General features: G+C 49.0%; 1 protein-coding gene across 1 annotated transcript in view; it reads right to left on the bottom strand.

Moving 5' to 3' along the window:
- The window catches only part of FNDC1 (fibronectin type III domain containing 1), a gene marked incomplete at both ends in the record, with an annotated part of 78,858 nt that extends 67,271 nt beyond the window's left edge, over nucleotides 1-11,587 (bottom strand). The window contains one exon of the mRNA XM_084257199.1: nucleotides 11,479-11,587. Coding sequence (XP_084113325.1) covers nucleotides 11,479-11,587 — 109 coding nt within the window. The remainder of the gene's footprint in view (nucleotides 1-11,478) is intronic.
- Between the last annotated feature and the right edge of the window lie 8,757 nt (nucleotides 11,588-20,344).

Here is a 20,344-nt window from a genome sequence, read left to right as displayed (position 1 = left end):
GGTTGAGCCCTGGGCTATGACGCTGCCTGCAGCCTCTGCAGCGCCAGTTCAATCACCATCCACTAGCGAGGGTCCCACATGGCATGACAGACCTCTCCTGCCGCGCCCACTGCTCCCCTCAGCAGTGTATTTCAGTCAAAGTGCCTGTTCTGTTCCCCGCTCTGGTGAATCCTCTCACCCCTAGCACCTATGGCCTTTACCCCAGCTCTTGCATGCATAAATGAATCTTTAAAAAAAAAAAAAAAAAAAGAATGCCCTTAGAAGCCAGGCCAAGCGTGTGGCGGAGACGCAGGTGTGAGACAGAGCACACGACACACACATGACCCAGTGCCAGCCACCACACGGACCCGAGGAAAACCGAGCCAAAGACAATCACTTAAAAAAAATGATTTTTAATATTTAAATTTTGAAAAAGTATGTCAGTAATCACTTAATGATTACGAATGGGCACAGGCAAATAATTACTAATAAGGAGAAAAAATGCATACACACCTAATGAAAAGCAAAAGGCTAAGTGTTAGAGTGGGTCCATTTGTGAGAAGGGAGAAAATAACAGGGAAGTAAAGAAGAAATGAGCAATTGTTGAATGTCAGCTATTTCATTTATTTCTCTGACAGACATTTACTGAGTAGCTACTCTGTCAGACTCTGAGCTAGGCACTAGGGATCCAAAAGTGATTAAAAAGAGTTCCATGTTATCATAACTATTAGCTCTTGAATCTCCAAATAGTTCTGTGAATAGTGCTTTGGCACCCCCAGTTTTACAAATGAGGAAACTGAGTCTTAGAGAGTGAAGTGGTTTGCCAAGCATGTTCACACAGCTCGTAAGTGCCTGGGATCAAACCTAGACCTACCCCATGCCGAAGACCATGATATTTCTACACACTTGGCTGGCTCTGTTATAATTATAACTTAAAAAAAAAAAACAAATAACGAAAAAAAAAACAGTGATAAATGTGGGTCTGGAGAGAAATCAGAATCTAAGGTATAAAACTGAAAGTTATGGTGGAGCTGAATTCGTGAGACCCCCGAACCTGTTGCCTGCATGAACTCTCCAGAACATCAAGAAGAGTCCACGTTGCCAGATCTGCATCTGTCGCTCCTTCACGCATCTTCCTCCCAACAGCTGACGTCCTCGGGAAGTACCTCCTCTCCTGTCTTCCTGGTTTCCCGGACACCCTGCTCCCTGGATTCTCTTCCACCACACTAACGTCCTTTGCCACCTCCTCCCCTCTGTGTTTTGGAGCCCAGCCTGGGGCCTCCCCTTCTCTGCACCCTGCCCCACTGTCTTGTCACCCCAAGTAGCACATCTGGTCCCAAGACTGCAAACAGCATCCCTATGCTGACGGCTGCCAAGTGCATTACATTTCGCCTCTGAGCTCCAGGGAGTCTGACCACCTACAAACACCCCCAGCAGAAAGCAAGAGACACGAGTGTCTGCGGCATAATTGGGGAGAAGACATTTTAAATCTGAAATAACCATGATAACAAGGACTCCCAGGAAACAAGGAAGCCAGAAGAGGAGAGATGGTCAGGAAGAAAGGACGTCCCTCAGAGTCAAGTCACGTGAAGCCTGAGAAGAGGCGATTTTTCTCCTCCCATGATTAGGTCAGCGTCCTGCCCCACTGAAGGTCCTCAAAGCACACAGGCCACCAAAGTTCCTCTCCGCAAATATGTAACCTAATTAGTTCTCTTTCCACAGCTACCCTCAAGGATCAGTAGAAGAATAAAAGGCAAGTCAGGCACTCAGCACGGACAAACTGAGGCACGAGTGGGAGAGGAGTCCAGAGACCTGAGGGCACCAATTAAAATCCAATGGCAGGAGGGCGGCGTAACCTGGGCCTGAGCTCTCAGCTCAGGCAGGATCGGGCCCTGCATCCCCTTTTCCTCAATCTTGGAGCATATACTTCGAAATTGAGTTTTAAAAACTTGAGAGTTGAAAGGAAACAGGTAATCTGATCGGACTGCCCTTCAAGCTCCTCCAGCTGGGCACCTAGCCTGGCATTCCGAGGAGGCAGTTCCTCTGCTTAACGCCAACGCGGTTCCCCATCTTTGAATCAACACCTATGAACGTGCTACTCAGTCGGGTGACATGAAGTCACTAAGAAAGGCGTCCTGGGAACACGAGTGAGTTATTACTCAGACGTGGAAGACAATGGTTTCCAGACAGAAGCACCCGGGGCACATGCGCAGAGCGTGGACACGGTACACTAGCTATCAGCTGAGTGTCGCCCACAATAAACATGACCAAAGCTCAGAGAGGTGGGGAAAGGCGGTCTCGTCACGCCCGGATGGCCAGAGAACCAAGGGTGGTGTTGGGAGGGCTCAAGGGGGGCTCCGCTGGAGATTTCCCCGCCTGCGCAAACAGCTGGAATTCTAAGGGGGCATTTAATGGAGTTTTTTCTCTGTGACCCTAACCCAGCCCACCCTTGGCCGCCTCAGAATGCTTCCTCTCATGAAAACTCATTACCATTTCAGAGCATCAGTGGATCCTATGAAACTCTTCCCAGGAGCCTCAAGCTGAAACCCTCGTGTTCTGTAAGAGAGACCCGCCCTCTGCTCACACAGCTGCCTCCTCCCAGTGCTCCTTCCCGCCTGCTGCAACAGGCTAAATGGGATCGTGATGTAGCTGGGGAAAGAGATGGCCCAGGTCTCTGGGGAGTCAGGAATTTAGCATTCTCTGCTCTTTTCCTCCCTGTGGGTGTGGTTTGATTGGGTATCTGCAGGCTCCTCTGTGGATCCTGAGAGTTATTAACCACAAGATGTTTCAACTCTATCAGAAAATAACAGAAGGAACTTGTTGGGTGGGGTAAAGATGGTATTAAGAGCCAGAGCAGGGCCAGGGCACGTGTGACAGAGAACATGGCAGCTTTCCAGAACATACAGAATGCCAACAGCGTGACATTCTGTGGGAGAACAAAGCTGGCGTCTTCAACTAGACTTCTCAGCTAGAGAACAGGGTGAAAACGCAGATGGTGGAGACGGAGCTACAATAGGCAAAGCCCCCAGACACCCCAGCCCCTTGTCTGTGAACCAACTTGGAAACAGGGTTTCTGCAGGGGTAATCAAGTTAAGATGAGTTTGTACTTGATGGGACTGGTCTTGATCCAAGGTGACCAGTGTCCTTCTAAGAGACAAACAGCACACAAGGTGATGCCCCTTACAACAATGGCGTGTAAGATCAGAGCGAGGCACGTGCAAGCCAAAGAACACCAAGGATTCCTGGCAACCACCAGGAGCGACAGAGATGCGGGGGGGGGGGGGGGAGGCGGGGTGGGGAGGCAGAGGGCCTAGCTGTACTTCAGGGGGTGCACAACCCTACAACCCTACAGACTTCAAACTTCTAGATTCCAGAGAAGAAGCTTCTCCGTGTCTGGTAATTGGCTACACAAACAGTGCAAATACGTTCTTCACGCCAGTCTCAGGCTGGACTTCCAACACATTCCCAAAGCACAACGTTCCCCCAAAGCACTGGTGCTGACCCCACTGGGTTAGGGTGAGAGGGACACGGACCGCCTCTCACTACCACCCACGTGTACCCTGCTGGTGGCACCCAGAAGGGTATTTAATGCTTGCCATCAAGACCAGCAGAAGCACATCCGCCCACGCGGCACATGCTTCCCACACGTGCAGGCAGGAGACCCCAGTGAACAAAGCCACCACAATGCCCTGTTCTCGGGGAGCTGGAAGACAAGAACTATCAAATGCTAAAGTGAAACACATCAACTAGCAGGAGGTGAAGGGGTCGTGGAGGAAAGGGAAGCAGGTAAGATGTGTTGGGGTAGGCGGAGGGTGCCGCTCTTTGATGGCAGGAGGGCCCAGGCCAGGCCTCATGAGAAAGAGGCTGAAGCAGGTGAGGTGTCATAGAAATTTATAGAAAGTTTCTCAGGCAACAGGAACAGCAAGTGCAAAGGCACTGGGGTGGAAGGCACCCAGTACATCAGAGAACCAGCGAGAAGCTGAGTAAGTGCAGCTGAGAGTGAGAGGACTGGTATAGGAGATGGCCATGTGCAGTCTTGAGAACTTGTTAGGACTGGTTTGTATCTGAGGGAGACAGGAAGCCAATGGGAGATTCCGTGACTTCAGGTATCAAGAGAGTCAGCGTGGCTGATGTTCTGAGACTAAAGTGGAGGGGCAGAGGGCAAAGGCTGGGAGACCAGTGAGGCAGTTATCGCAATGCTGCAATAATCCAGGGGTGGCAACATGCACCAGACTGGCAGCAGCACCCCTGCTCTGCTAATTACCTATGTGTGACCCACAGCTCAGCGCACACCCAGACACCTCCAGGCTTATGGAGGTGCGCTACAGCAGATGGGACAAGGTAAGTGCTTTTCTATAAATATAGGCTTTTGTCTAGTTCAAAATGTCATGTACAAGTCCACTTATAAGATACTGAAATGGCAAAATGATGGAAGTGGAGAACAGTGAGCGGGTGCCAGTATCTGGGATGGAGGGAAATGCAGCCATAGAAAGGGAGCCTGAGTGAGCCTTCCAATGGAATGTTCTGGACCTTGACTGAGATAGTCATACAATCTACCTATGTGATAAAATTACATAGAAACACACACGAAAACACATAAAACTGGTCATATCTAAAGTCAATGGATTGAACCAATGTCTGCCTTCCGGCTGAGATATTTTGCTGTCCTTATACAAGATGTTACCTTTGAAAGAAATGGAGTGATGCGCCCACAGGGCATTTATACTATTTCTTGCAATTGCATATAAATCAATATCTCAAAATAATCTTTTTTTAAAATCATTTTCACAAAATCTTTTAAGCCAATAATGAAGTCGCTCTCTGACCCTTACGCCTGAGGAGGCTCCTGGCAAGTGACCCCTGTAAGCGGACCCTCAGCAAACACAGCCCTGCTGGCCTCAGGTGCAGGCTCCCTGAGCCACCTTAGTCCAGAGAGCTGTGCCTGCTCCCGGGAATCACTTTATAGGACAGTGTGAGGATGGGCACTTTGCCCCCTCTGGACACACAAACTATCCACCACCAGCTGCAGTTCTCTGAGCTCCTATGAGGACACACCTGGCCACCTGGAGACTCTGGCCCCTCTTGGCCTGCTCAGCCCTGCCCAGCTCTGGCCACAGGTGGGATGTCAACTCAAATTAGGAGCTGTCACTGCATACTCTCACTGCTGGGACCCTGTAACTAGCTCTAGCCACAGTGTGGGTGCTGAGGGGCCCCCCTCTCACCCTCCCCCCTCCCCACCCTAAGGCTTGGACCTTGCAGAGAACCAGCTAATCAAACACTGAAGGATTCATGTGACAAAGCGGACACAGCACTGGCCTCAAGGACAACTTGCAACAGGACCCATCGAGACGGGCACGTCCACAGTGAGCATCCTGAGGGTAGCAGCCAAGTGCATTCTGTATCTTGATGATGGAAGCTATGCAAGCTCAACACAGGGGGGTGAGGATCATTTCTCATCAGCCCACAGCAGGAGCAAGGACCTAGAAGGGCATCCCGAGAAGGTCAGAAATGGTGCCCACGCAGACTAAGGAAGAAGACAAGGGGACTACAGGGACCCCCAAACCGACAGTAGCAGGGATTGTGGCAAGACGAGGATGGGGCTTGGATACAGAAGATTCAGGTCCCAATCCTGGGACTACCAGGTACTAGATACTGACTTTGGGAAAACCACTTAACCCCTCTGAATCCAGTTATCTGCGGTGAAGGTGAGAGTATTGCCAGCCTCACAAAGCCGCTGTGGGAATGAATGCAATGAAATCCGGGGAGACGGCAGCCTCTTCCGCAGGCTGGACGGCAGGTGATTATGAAAAGGAAAAGTATACACCTAAGCGCTTCTTATAAGGGTGAAAATAGAATTATGAAGATTGCACTTTATAGGTGGTGATGCTATAACTTAATCATTTCCTCCACGTGTGGACCTGGAGAAAATTATGAGACATCAACATAAAGAACTCTCAAGTTATTTCCCTGCACCTATAACCTGCTCTAGGACCAGCGTTACTCTCCTTGGGAGAGGGTCATATTTTTTTGTTCTTCCATATGTGCACGTGTTCAGCTCACCCCCCACCCCCCACCCCCCGTCCGTGTCAACACCCCACTCTGATGTTCTTGTCTCTACGAAGTCGCAGCTCCTGGGGCACAACGGCCCGGCCAGTGGGCGGTGGAGACGCTTCGTCAGGCCAGGAGCGCCCTCTAAGGGCGGCGGGGCGCGAGCGCGGCCGGGCCGGAGCCGAGCAAAGAGCTGGAGGGAAACGTGTCTTCTGCGTGACATCACCTCCCCTCCCAGCCACAAACATCCCTTATTCAAGACTTCTAAACTTTAACCATCTGGCCCAGATTGGAGAATTTCCCTTAATGAAATAATAATGATAACAACACAATTCCTTCAAATTGAATAAAATTCCTATCTTCTGTAACTAAGCCAAAGATAAGTTTTGGAAGGAAGGAAAAGAGGACGTTTGCTCACAGGTATAACCATTACTCCCCGATTCCAAAAGCTCAACGCTGTATCTACCCCAACTGGTAGAAAAAATAATGAAGCAGTATCACCTCCACCCCCAGGTGGCTGGTTCCACCCGAAGGCACCCAAGATTTCAGTTTCTAAAGTCTCCCAACTAGTATTAGGTGGTCTTACAAGGGAATATGTATGCTTTTCTCACCTTTATTTTTATGCCTTTACACACCTCTATATTTTCTAACTGAAATAAAGCTCTAGGTAAGCAGAGGGCTGATGTTAACTCAAGAAATCCCTGGCTGGGACCCATGGGGAACAGTTGGGTGAGGTCGCTCCTTCCTGAAATGTGGGCCTTTACACCCTAGTGGACAGAATAATGGTCACACCCTAATCCCTGGAACCTGCAAAGATGTTCCATTCTGTGGCAAAAGGGCTTTGCAGATGTGATTAAGTTAGGGATCTGGAGAAAAGGAGATGGGCCTGGGTTATTCCCAAGGTCCAGTGCCATCCAAAAGGTGGTCATAAGTGCAAGAGGGCGACGGGAGGTCAGAGTCGGAGAAGGCAATGCAAGGTCAGGGCTGAGTGTGCCGCGTGGGAAGACACGTGGCTCCTCTAGGAGTCACAAAAGGTGAGGGCAGGGTGCTCCTTTGGGGCCTGCAGAAGGGACTCACCCTTGGTGCTAGCCCAGAAAACCCACCTCAGACCAGTGCCCTCCCAGACTACAGAATAATACGTGTGTTTTACAGCAATAGGAAACAAATACTCCCTTCCACCCCTCCCTCCCTGCCTGTTGGTCTGGGAATGGCCTGTACCACCTCAAAAGAGATATGAGTGGTCTTGGTAAGACATATGGACGATGCTCTCAAATCATCTGACAAATTTCTGGGGAAATGAATTGTCACTTCAATTCTATTACAACCTCTAGTTTCATGGTAGGGAACTGCCCACTCAGTGGATGTTATAAACCGGGTCTTTTATCTGGCTGGGCTTCAGTGCACAGGACAAAAGGAAAGGGTATATTCCTGTTAAGGAAGACAGAAGAGGGGAGTCCTACTGAACTGGAGGTGGCTGGGCCACAGGACAGCCCCTACCAGATCTTTCCAGTCCCTTGACAGAGACTGACTAACTGGCCCAACGTCACACAGTGCAGAGACTCAGTGCAGAGACTTGATTCCAGGAATTATCAAACCTTTTGTTCTCTGGATTCCTTTCTGCTCTTAAAATAATGAGGATCTCATGGGGTTATATTTGTGTAGGTTTTATCTATTGGTGCCAGAAGTTAAAACTAAGAAGAGGGTGGATTATGTATTTATGAGTGCTTTTAAAAATAATAAGAGTAAATTATTAAGTGTTGGCACAATAAAGCCTTTTATGGAAAAAAGAAATTGGTTTCTAACACAAGAAGAAATAGTGAGAAGAGTAGCATTTTATGTTTTGGCAAATGTCTTTAATAAAAGACAACAGGATCTCCTATCAGCTCATGCTGGTCTTTGCAGGAAGTTGTTCTGGTTAAAGCACTGAGGAAAATCCTGCCTCATACAAATGTGTAATTGGAAAAGTATTTTAATAATTGTTTTGGATAATTTTGGAAAATCTTTGATACTACACCAAAACTCATCAAGTAGGAGTTACTTAAAAGTTCACTGCAGTGTAGAATCTGAAACCATATGATGAACTGGTCTCATTTTATTACATTAAAAATCCTCTGGGCTGTCTTGCATTTGGACGGGTTGTCTGCTGGGTGAGATTTCATAACACTGAGCAGTGATAGCTTGCATTTACTATTTCACTTGATTTGGGGGATAATCAAAATGCTGACATGTTTTAAACCACAGTGTTTGAAAATCACATTCATTTATAGCCCCAATGATCCTGTTTTTAAGTATTGGGAAACTGTCAAGCTTATGAAGTTGGAGAAAACTTGGCAAAATTCTAATTTTCATTTGAAAGCTCAAATGTTATCACTGGCAACACAGACTAGCAGATATTTTACTAGAACTGGCAGGCTTCCTTTGTTCTTTAAAATGCCTGCCAAAGGCCAAAGTCAGAATAACTACAGCTTGTCTGTAGTGGTTCTGGTAGACATGACACCCCAGAAGGAAGGCAGCCAGTTCAGCTCACAACTCAAACTAGCACACGCGTGCTTTCCCTCAGCTCTGCCTCCATCCTCGGGGGTCAGTCCAGTGCTTTCTGTGTCCTCATTTCTTCACAGAGAATACTGAGAAGACACACATTGGAGGGCAGACATCTAATAATTAATAATTTTTATTGTTGCACCAAGGACATTCTTTTTTTTTTAAGAAAATGATTTTTATTCATATTATTTCTGTATTTCTTTAGTTGTGTAATTTATTTTTTATTTCTTTTTAATTGATTTTTTTTTCTTACAACATCATGGTCCCCATGGAGCTGGAAGGGATGATGCTGGCTGAAAGAAGTCAGAAGGAAAAAGATAAATTCTGGATGGTCTCACTTCTATGTGGAATACAGAGAAATCAAACAAAAGGTCAAGAAAAAGTCAGCAAAGACATTCTAAATAGAAATTGCTGCACCATTTCTAAACTTCAAAGGCTGGAAACATTCCGTGATGGCAAGTTCCTTGTGGTTCCAGGCCTGGATTCATGCTAAAATACCCACACTTTGACCCACCATACATTTGCACCTTCACTGGATGTGTCAACTAAGTAATCATAATGTTTAGAAAAGCAAACAGTACCCTAGGATTACTTTGAGAGCAATTTTGACCTTTGGATTCCCTCAAAGGATTTTTAAGCTTTGAAGAAAAAAATTAAACCCCCCCCCACCCAAAATTATCACTAGAAATGTGTGTGTCCACATGTTTGTGGAAAACTGTATCCTCTCAGAACTGGCCATCGCCAACAACATTTTAATGGTGGCGTACTTGACCATGGAGGGAGAGGTGTTGGGGGTTGGGATGGAATCTCTGGCTTATTTTGTTTTGCATTTTAATGATCGCCAATTGGAAGGGTTTAATTAGCTCTTCAACGTTCCCTACAAAGCACCTGTTTTAAGGTTAGTTCCTCTGGCTTTGGTGGCCTATTATTGTTAAAGTGCCTTTGGATGATTTCATTATACGGATTCTGGCAGTGAAGGTTGGGTATTGGGGGGCTGACTTCAGCAGCTGGTTAGGTCCATGCATTAATACATCTCAAGCCAGTGTGATCTGCCCATGGCCTTGACATCAGACCCGCAGGACCGGTACATAGCAATGGTTGTAGCTATGTAGGGCAAGACTGAGTAAACCTTTCTAGGAGCAGATGGAACAAATCTAGCACCCCTGATTTCCCCATGGCATGTGGGGTGGGGAGTGGGGTGGGAGAGGGTGTCCACAGGTTGTTATGTCTGTCTCTTTCCTTTTTCATTTCATGTAACTGTGGTAGATGTTCACTGCAAAATGGGGGGCTTCCCTCCTTTATCCGTTTCTAGTCTGGTCATCATTTTACTGCAGATCCCACGTCAACACAGTGGAGAGAAATGCCAGCAGCCTCCCAACGCCAACATTCCACAGCTCAGTGATTTACAGAGCAGCAGGCAAGGGGAGGAAGAGCGCACAGGACACAGACTGGGGAGCGATCGCAGCAACCCTGACTTCACACACACTCTGAGGCAGCCCACAGGCAGGTGGCGAGGAACCTGGCAGCATCACAGCCCTAACTACCATGAAGCCAGCTTCTGGCTGGTTCCTGGTTCAGTCCGTTTTCCTAAACAAAAACTCTTTCAACACTCAGAACATTTTGATTTAGAGAAAAAATAAAGGGCATGGGCTGTAGGTGGGGAAGTTGAAAGGCTCTAGAATAGTTTTATTCTTGTCAAAATATTCAGTGAATGCTTTCCTAGAGAATGCTAACAGGCAGGAAAACAAAACCTACAGTTGGCGCTGCCTTCTACAAAAAAAAAGTGGAATTTGGCACCCGGGAAGCAACCGCCAAGGAGTCACAAGGCAAAATCTCCCAGCGTTTCCCCTTCCCTGTGGTGAGCGCAACAGAAGCACCAAATGGCACCCTAGGGACCTGGAAGGAATCTAGGAATCGCATCTGAATTTTAACAGCCCGGCTGAGAGTGAGTTCTCACAACAACAAGAAAGTCCACTTCTTAGGTCCCTGTAAAATAATGACATAAACAAAAGCCACATCGTTTCGAGTGTGTAAATGCCTGCAGGGGTGGGGGTGAAGGGTGGGGGTGCGGGGGCGGCTCGGCGATGGAAACCCACCGCAGCCCTGTCCGCAAGGGAAACGAACAAGAAATCTGACCACAGCACGTTGGCATTTTCTGAAAAGCTTGCTCATGTTTCAGCCTCCACGAAAGCATCCGTCCCGGCTCCTCGGGACCCAGCTCTGGAGCGTCCCTCTCCCCCTGCTCTGGACCATTGTCTCCTCCCGGCCCTGGCCCCGAGTTCCCATCCCCGCGCCCGCCTGGTAGCGCGCGGCTGCTCCCCGCGCCCAGGTGCCCGGGCGCCCCGCGCGGCTCGCAGCTTTCCCAGGGCGCTTCTGGAGACGTCCCGCCTCTCTGCCCTCCCGGATGCCGCCCTCCAAGGGCACCCCTGCCTCCGGGCAGGTGAGCTGGAGGAAAGCAGCTTGCCCACCTGAGCCGCGCCGCCAGGAAATCTTGGAAAGAAAGTCACCCCACCCTCACCCCCGCGGGGTCGCTCTTATTCCTTTTATTATTATTTCTTAAGTTTTGCCTGAGTCTCCCCGGAAACTCAGACCGCTCGAGTCTCCCGACTGCCGCGGGTTGGACGGCAAAGCTGAAACTCGGGGCGCTGGGGTCCCCTGGCACCGACGGCGTCCCCCTCGTCCGCCTCCGGCGCAAAAGGCGCCAAGGGCCCAGAGCCCGCGCCCCCCGCCATCCCTCCGCACCCCGATTCGCGAACGATGAGGACGCCCGGGTTAGTGACACGACACGGAGCGAGCACAGAGCGAACGGGGCGGTGGACCCCGGAGCGACAGGCGGGGTGAGCGGTGCGTGGAGGGGGGACAGAGAAGCAGGCGCCGAGAGCCGGGCAGCCGCGCCCGGGCTGCGCCTACCTGGAGCCCCCGCCGAGGAGGCGGCCGGCAGCAGCGCGGCCAGGAGCAGCAGCGCCGCCCAGGGCAGAGGACCCCGGGCGAGCGGGGGCGCCCCAGCCTCGGGCGCCATCGGGAGCCCGGGGTGCGCGGCGGGCGGGGAGGGGGCGGCTGGCGGGGGGCGCTGGGCTGGAGTCGGGAGCGCTGCGGCGCCGCCGTCGGGTCCCCGCGGTCCGGGAGGGTTCGCGCCCGCGCCTCGCCGGCAACACCCCGACCCCGCGCAGCTCGGTCCCCGCCCGCGCCGCGGCTGCTCTGCACTGAGACCTCGCGCCGCGCGCCTCGCCTTTTAGCCGCGCGCCGGCGCCCCCTGCCGTCGGCGCGGGGGACGGGGCGCGGGGTGAAAGGTTGGGGGGACAGCTGCCAGAAGCTGGGGGTTGGGGAGAAGAGTAAGAGGACCGGGTTGGGGGACTTGCGCGAGGTCCCGGGGCCCCGGGTGTCTGGGCACCCCGGAATCCCGCTTGGAGACTCGAAATTCGCTGGTGGTGGGCGGGTGAAAGGGCCTGGGAACCTCCGGTTTTCTGACTCGCGCCCAGTCGCGGCCAAGGTCAGGCGTGCCCTCGCCCCCTTAAGTAAACACCGTTGGTGTCAACGTCGGGACCCGGCCGAGACCCTCGCCTCTATCTGCGCGCGATTGCGGGGGTTCCCGAAGCTCGCCCCGCACGCGCGCTCAGGAGAGGGGCTTGTGCCCCGAGCCACTGTCGCCCCTGGTGTCATTTCTGTGCAACGCGTGACCGAATTTCGAAGGAAGCGTCTCTGAGGACGCCCGAGAGCTCTAGTGGAGGACATGGCTGGCCTCGCTCCCTCCGATGTCAGGCACGTTGCTACAGCTTAGGGTGTCCCTCTGGTGGACTCCCACCTGCTGGGGACCAGCTCCTGGCGCTGGAAGCAGCACCCCTGGAGGTGAGCCGGACCCCTGCGCCCTGATCCCGCTCAGAGCTGAAATGGTTGGAGTTCACAACCTAAAGCTGTCTCCTTGGTGACAACCAGAGCTTGGGCAGATGTGTGCTGTTGGGTAAAGAGGAGAGGTTGGATAAATGCCTGATGGAGAAGAGAAAAACTCTCTCTTTTCTGAAAGGACACACAGGCTGTGGAGCCCTGCCAGGCGGGTCTTCCCCTGGAGACAGCTCCTTGAGGGCAAATTTCCTCTTGCTTCCCAAGGAGGCTTCCCCCTTCCTTCCTCTTGCAAGCTCTGTGCCTCCGAGTCCCTGTCCTTGCAAGGTCTTGAGCATTTAAGCACACACTTCCATTGCTCCCTCATGTGCCGGGTTTCCCACTGCCATTTTTTTTTTGTTTTTTTTTATTAAATAATAAATTTTATTTTTATATTCCCCCATACAACTGCACATGCCCCATTCTGACCCCAATCCCTCCCCTCCCGGCCCCCACCACCCAAAAAGCGTCTCTGGTTCATAGTTTTTGTTGATTTTGATTTTCACTTTCTTATATTCTTTTTCCTGATCCCTTATTTAAGTTTTCTAGATCCCACTGCCATTTAAGGCACTTCCTGCTGCCCAGACCCCACCTGCTCTTCTTCAGGAATAACAACCCGGGGTTGATTTGCTCCCTCCCAGGCCCTTCTGCCCCCTGAGTTGGTCCAAGGGTCATAGGGGCCTAAGCCTGGACAGTGAGAGGCAGGCCTTGTAAGTGGGGCAGGCAGAAGTCTTTTCTCTCTCTCTCTCTCTCTCTCCCTCTGATGTGGAAAGATGCCTGCCCAGGTAGCTTGAAATATGCCACCTTACCCCCTAAAATATACCTTTGCCTTAATTCCTGGAAACAGCAAATGCAACCTTACGTTGGGGGGGGTGGTTATAAATGAGGTTGTTAAGCTTCTAGAGGTGGAGAGATGAACTGGCTTATGGGGTGGCCCTAAATGCCATCCCGCATCCTTCTAAGGAGGAGGAGGTTGGTGAGAGGGTGTGACCCCAGAGGTGGAGGTGGGTGGAGCGCTGGCCTGGCTAAGCCTAGAAGACAGGAACAGAGCCTCCCAGGGCCTCTGGAGCAGCACCGCCCTGTGGGCTCCTGGATCTGATCTGGGGTAACTGATCTGGGCTTTTAGGCTCCGGAGCAGGGAAGGGACACATTTCTGTAGTGCCAAGCCCCTCCTTGGCCCTCCTTTCTTGCGGCAGCCACAGGAAAGGCTCCAGTTGCCAAAGAGGGAACTGTCTGGCTTCAGCACTGGGACACCACCAGGAGAGAAGGAAGCCAACAAAAGGAAAGTGGTTGAATGAGGAGAAAAAGAGTGGCTGCTGCATGAGGCCTGGGCCCCAGCTTCATCTCCTGCTTCCTGAAGGTTCCTGAAGGTTCATTTTGGAAGAAAGTCAATTCCCTTTTGCTAAATTGGAGCAGGATTTCTCGCCCAGGTTGCCAATCACTTCTAACCAGTACTTAGAGGGGAGAATGGATATTGCCCTTTATTTCCTATCGGCCACCCCCAAGAGGCCATGCCAGTACCCAAGGCATAGTCACTTTCAGGAAATAAAGATACCTTAATTGTCGTTCATTTGTTCATGCAACAAATATTGGTTATTTACCACAGGCCTGACACTGCTGTAGGCACAGGGATAGGTGTGACTAAATCAGCCTTGGAAACTAAAACTTAGCAGCCCGTCATCAAGAGAGGTGAGAGGTAGGTGGTGGCAAGGACTTGACAGGCCTGGAGGGACTTGCACATTTGCTCTGAGAGTATGTGGGGGAGTTGGGAAGACTCTGGTAAGAGCAGAGACACAAACGAGATTTGCAGCTGAGCTGGTGAAAGCAGGACAACCAATAAGCAGGTTCTTATCATCCAGGCAAAAGAAGGCTGTGGGTGGACCAGAAGGCTAGCCGTGAACGTGGATGGAGTAGCCTGAAGGTGGGGTAGGATGATTTTCTGCTTTTTGGGTGAGAGGTGGGGGGTGGGGGGGAGAGAGGAAGAAAAGAGAAGTGGTAATATACAAGGTCACACTGTACTGACCCTGGTGTCTTTAACTCTCCATCAAGACTTTCAGAATCTTGCTCTTCAATTTTGCTTTAATAAAATTATCACATAATGAATATGCAGAAATACACAGGGAAGACTCAGGGAAGTTTCCTTCCTTTCTCATGAATGCATGCAATTCACCTGCCTCCCAGCACTTGATGGATTCGAGCAACTTCAGAGAAAAGAACAATACAAAATTAGGATGACTGCCTCGGAGCAGTCAGCCATGGCTGGTAGATACTAAATGAAATTACTGACATTTATGGGTGTGACATTTATGGATGATAATTTGAATACAAATTTGAGAGTGTTTACTTCAACAGTCTTTTTTTTTTTTTTAAAGATTGACTATTTATGCATACAAGAGCTGAGTTACAGGTCAGAGATGCAGGAGGTGAGAGGATTCATCAGAGACAGAGTGGGGAACAGAACAGGCAGACTGACCAAAGTACACTGCTAAGGGGAGCAGCAGGCGAGACAAGAGAAGTCTGCTGCACCATGTGGGTGGCTCCCTGGCTGGCAGGGGATTGAACTCGTGCTGCAGAGGCTGCAGATTGCTTCATACTGTGGTGCTTAACCCCTTGCATCACCAGGGAGGCCCTACTTCAACAGTTTTTAAGGAAACTTCAAAGGTATCACTACTTTTAGGTTTCAAAAAGTTCAAACCAGAGACACACAGTGGGGGGTGGGGGAGGGAATAGAATCAAAACAAGGGGAGGGGGAATTGTCTGGGCACTATAACCAAGATGAAAATGCATACATTGTGCAAAAATGGAAAATGACGTAAAAAATACATATAAAATAAAAAAAACTAAGAAAGTTAAAAAAAAAAAAAAGCTCTGACCTTAAAGTCCTACCATCTGCCCTGAATATGATCATCTCAAAATTATAAGCCCTTGGGAGTTCTTTTCCCTCTAATGAAATTTTAGTCCACTCTATTGTTACTCATGCCCTGTTGTTTTGTTTTCAGATGATTTCATAAGCTCCTCTTTGTTGCTTCTACTAGATTGATCAAAACAGAAGGGCAGGGATAAGCACTGTTGGGCTAGACAGAACCTCAGTCTTTAAATGGGACCCTTCCTTGCCCCTAATTTACTTCTCTGGTTGATTTCTAGCTGCATGAAATCAGTCAGACCCACACATGCAATCACTGTTTCTCGTTATTTTTTTTAAATAATCATACATTCGTAGAGTTCAGCACTTTCCTTACATGTTGTCATGGCATTCCTATGTGATAAGGTAGATTAAAATGCTATTCTCCTGTTTCATGTGGATAAATGGGGCGAAGTTCAAATGACCATCCTGTGCAGACTCCAGAGTTTTGAAAGTGCACGTCTCATAGCAACATCTGACGTCAAACCTTGTCCAGAGTGCACACGGCTCTCTACTCCTTTTTCTGGCTTGGAGTTCCCTCGTGAGTTGCAGCCAGAATGTCAGCTCAGGCTGCCACCTTCTGAGGGTGTGACTGGGGCTGAGGATCCTGCTTCCCCAGGGATGTGGCCAGGTGGCTAAATGCTCACACTGGCTGCTGGGTGTGACCTGCTTCCCTCTGCACATGGGCCTCCTGCAGAACTCCTTGAGCATCTTAAAAGCATGGCACTTGGCTTTCCCTGGAGCAAGAGTCCAAGGCCGCTTTGGAAGTCACCTACGGTCATTTCCATAGTATACTACTGGTGACACAGATTAACCTTGACTCAACAGGGGAGGGACAAAGATATGAATGCCTAGAGGTGCTGACCTGGAGGCTCAAAGGGGCTTTGACCCTCTAGCACTGTCCCTGCTTTCCGGCACATGCCAGGTTCACTGAACAATGAGATGCTTCTCTTTGAATCTTCACTCTAAGCTCGCCCACCTTTGTTTCAACTGAGGCCAGGCTCCTGGGGAAAGCACTCCACCTGTGATCCCCAGAATACCTGTCCTGCAAGTCATAGAACATGAGTCGTCCCTTCTTCTTCCCCCCTCCTATTCACCCCGTCTGGGGCCCTCTTTCAGTGTATGCCCCTGTCTGTGTCCCTGATGATGTATTTAACTACATTATGACCCTTTGGTTTGCTTTTATGGCAGGTATCCTTCTTGTGCATTCGTAAAACATGACATATACTGTAGCTCATAAATTCAATGCAGCGCCCCTGCAAGATAAACTCCATTTGCAGCCTCATTGCCTTTAATAGGAGGCCGTGTACAGAATCATCTGGATGGAAACAAAGGTTTCCCTCTTCACTGCTCCATGGGGCCAGCCCACCTCTGTTCTCTTACATACCTCTCCTACCCTAAAAGTCCCACACCCATTTTCCCTTGACCTGATCAATTCATTTCAAACCATGTTTTTGAAACATTTATTCAAATCTTATGGCACATCCTGGAAGCCTTTCCTGACTATGTCCTTAAAGGACTTTCCCCTGCAAACTTCTTTAGTATTGATATTCTGTTCTGCATCATTTTGCTTATCATTTATGTTCTTTTTCTGGTTTAAAACTCCCTTTCTACTCTGGTAGCCCATAGAACTGTAACAGGGGGGTCCCCAGGAAAGGGGGAGGTTCCAGGTTTCCTGCCCCACCCAAAAGGAGGGTGGAGCTAAGCAGAGAGAAGAGGCTGCAGAGGAGACTGAGGAAGGAAGGAAGCAGGATGGAGCCAGGAGACCTGGAGGAGGCACATGGAGCCGAGAGACACGTGAAGAAACTGCGCTTGTCTTTTGGTTATGGACTGGGTGACACAGATGTGGGTGAGACCCGTGGGGAGGTGACAGTGGCAGCTTTTATCTTGATTTTGATTTTGCTCTTTTCCTTCCGGGCTTGTCTGGTTGTTTCTGACCCTTTTCTCTGGGTCCCCACTGGAAGGTGCGACTCGTGGCAGGCTTTGGGGCCTTGCTCTGGGCCAATCCCATTTGGATGGAGTTTTACCCACGAGGGGACGGGTAACTTTGGGTGCTTGATTTAGAAACTAGATTCTTTGCCTTTCCTGTCTTGTTTCCTAATTGTATTAAAGTTCCTTCCCATTAAAGTCTCATGTTTTGTGTTAATGCAGTGGATGGCAGAACCCATCTAGAGCAGGCAGGTTTTTTTTTGGGGGGGTCTGGGGTGCACCTCTCCCTGCCCTGTAACAGATTCATTAAGAATGTAGAAAATAGGGTCTTCCCGGGGGCGCAGCGGTTGAGCGCTGGGTTGTGAAGCTGCCCGAGGCCTCTGCGACGCCAGTTCTATCCCCGGCTGCTCCCCGGCCACTGGAGGAGGGTCCCACATGGCGCCAGACCTCTCCTGCCGCCCGCTGCTCCCCTCAGCAGTGGACTTCGGTCCTTCTGCCTGCTCTGCTCCCCGCTCTGGCTCTGGTGAATTCTCTCACCTTCCCGCGCTTCTGACTGTACCCAGTGCATGTATAAACAAACAAACAAACAAATAAATAATACATGCCTCTTTAAAAAAATAAATAAATAAAAATTTAAAAAAAAGAATGTAGAAAACATAGGTTTTAAAAATCACTTTTAAGTATCTTAATTGATTTTTCCACAAACATTTATGGAACACCTACTGTGTGTCAAGCACTATGATAAATACTAAAGGCACAAGCATGAGTAAGAGGGATTTCTCCTAGAGGATATTTGGGTAGCAGTAAAACAGCAGGTCCAATTGTGTTACATTCACTTCAATGTGTGATTTATCTGCTTAATAACCTTCATGTCAAAAAAGACTTCAAGGGCCTCCCCGGTGGCACAGCGGTTGAGCGCTGGGTTGCGAAGCTGCCCGCGGCCTCTGCGGCGCCGGTTCGATCCCCGGCTGCTCCCCGGCCACTGGAGGAGGGTCCCACATGGCGCGCAGACCTCTCCTGCCGCCCGCTGCTCCCCTCAGCAGTGTACTTCTGTCCTTCTGCCTGCTCTGCTTCCCGATCTGGCTCTGGTGAATTCTCTCACCCTCCCGCGCTTCTGACTGTACCCAGTGCATGTATAAACAAAAAACAAACAAACAAACAAATAAATAAATAAATGAAACATGCTTCTATTAAAAAAAAAAAAAAAAAGACTTCAAGTGTAGCAATTAAAATATGCGAATTGTGGTCACTGCAAATTGGGATCGTTAGCAAATTCCTAAGCGAAGGTAAATATGGAGCTGAAGAGTCTCTCTAGGAACTTGATAGCTTTGTGAGTTCAACAAGAAAATGCCACTGGAATACATTTTTAAAAAAATTTGTTTGGTTATAACCATTGGCAAGAAAATACGCAAAGCTCCAAATATCACCAGGAGGACTTGAAACTGCTGAGCACCACACCAGGTGACTGTGGCAGGTTCTCAGCATTTGAGCCAGACCTGCAGGGAAGGTAAGGCCGGGGAAAGTGAGGACAGAACATTCTCACCAGAGGGCTGAGAAGCCCACTTGGCTAGAATTAGGTTACATGAAAGGGATTAGCAGGTGGTGAGGTTTAAAGTAGATGGAGGTGGTCAAAGAAGTTAAAGGTAGACCTGAAGGCTTTGGATTTGCTCTGAGCAGGCAAGTCTATCAGTGTTTTTCATAGCTAATGTGGAGAAAGTGAGGTAACTTAGTGACAGTATTTTTTTTTTTTAAGGTGACAGCTCTATAAACCCGAGGAATGTACACTATAAAAGTCAGAGTTGTGCTTGAGAAAGATGAATCAGGCAGCTGGCTGCAGAATTGGTTGGTTGTGTGAGGAATTGCGGCAGACAGGCAGGTGGGATGCGAATGAGGGCTTCCGCAGAGAAATGAGTTCGTAGGCAAGATCCTTGGGGCAGGGTTAATAGATGAGATGTCTGTGTGATGGAAAAGGGGCTTTAAGGGACCCCATGAAAATCTCTGGTGACCCTCCGTGTCTGAGGTCAGTGACATCCTCTGTCCCTGGCAGAAACAAACATGAAATTTTTCCATAGGAAAGCACGCCAATTTAGTCCCTCAGAATTTCCAGTTTAAGGTCAATCAAATATGAGACAGATTATACAGCCTCAAAGAAATATCACAAGATGAGTGAGCAGAAGTAAGATTTGGGCCCCTGAGTGGTTTTAGATACTAGAACTATTATCTGTATCTAAACACTAGACACTAGAACATTCAAAATATAGCATAATTAGACATGGCATGTTTAAAGAAATACAAACGTACAAACAGAATAAAAATAAATAATGGTTTGAACAATAGCCAGAACGATAGCCTATAAACTTACCATGGATTATAAAAATTGAGTTAAATAGTGGGTTAGAGATGGTAGAAGAGAAAAATGGAGAACTGGAATACTAGTTGGAAGAAATTATTAAGAATGCAGCACACAGACACAAGGAGATGGAAAATATAAAGAATGAAAAATAGATGGAAAAAACTGAAAAGTCTACCCTATGTCCAATGTCCCAGAAGAAAAGAATAAACAGAAGAGAAACAAAGCAGTATTCGCAGAAATAATGAATGAGTATTGATCAATAATATCCATCCACTAGTGTAGGAAGCACAGTAAATGTCATGCTGGAAAAGTACAAAGAAATCCATACACAGAATGATGCTGAGAGCACAGACTATGAGGAGATGATTAAAAGAGCCAGAGATAGAAGCAAGGACACCTGCAAAAGGATAATAGTTAAAGAGCAGTCTTCTCAGCAACAGGAAGCTGAAGGTGAAAAACAATAAGGGTAGATTTTCAGAGAAAATTGTTACAGAGCAGCCCCGATATGAAACGGGTGCCTGGCTGTGGGTCCTCACCCGCGCGCTTAAAAGGGACTTATGAATACTCCACTACAGGCACACACAAAAGCTTAATAAAAGGTTTATTTACAAGGGAAGGGGAAATGAGGAAATGTACAACTCAGGGAGAAAATAGGGAAATAAAGTCTTTAATGCGTCCTACCCGATCCGACGACCTGGAAACCCAAAGGCACTCTC

This window comes from Talpa europaea, assembly GCF_964194135.1.
Source record: "Talpa europaea genome assembly, chromosome: 2".
Taxonomy (NCBI): domain Eukaryota; kingdom Metazoa; phylum Chordata; class Mammalia; order Eulipotyphla; family Talpidae; genus Talpa; species Talpa europaea.
This window is presented reverse-complemented; position numbering and strand designations above follow the sequence as displayed.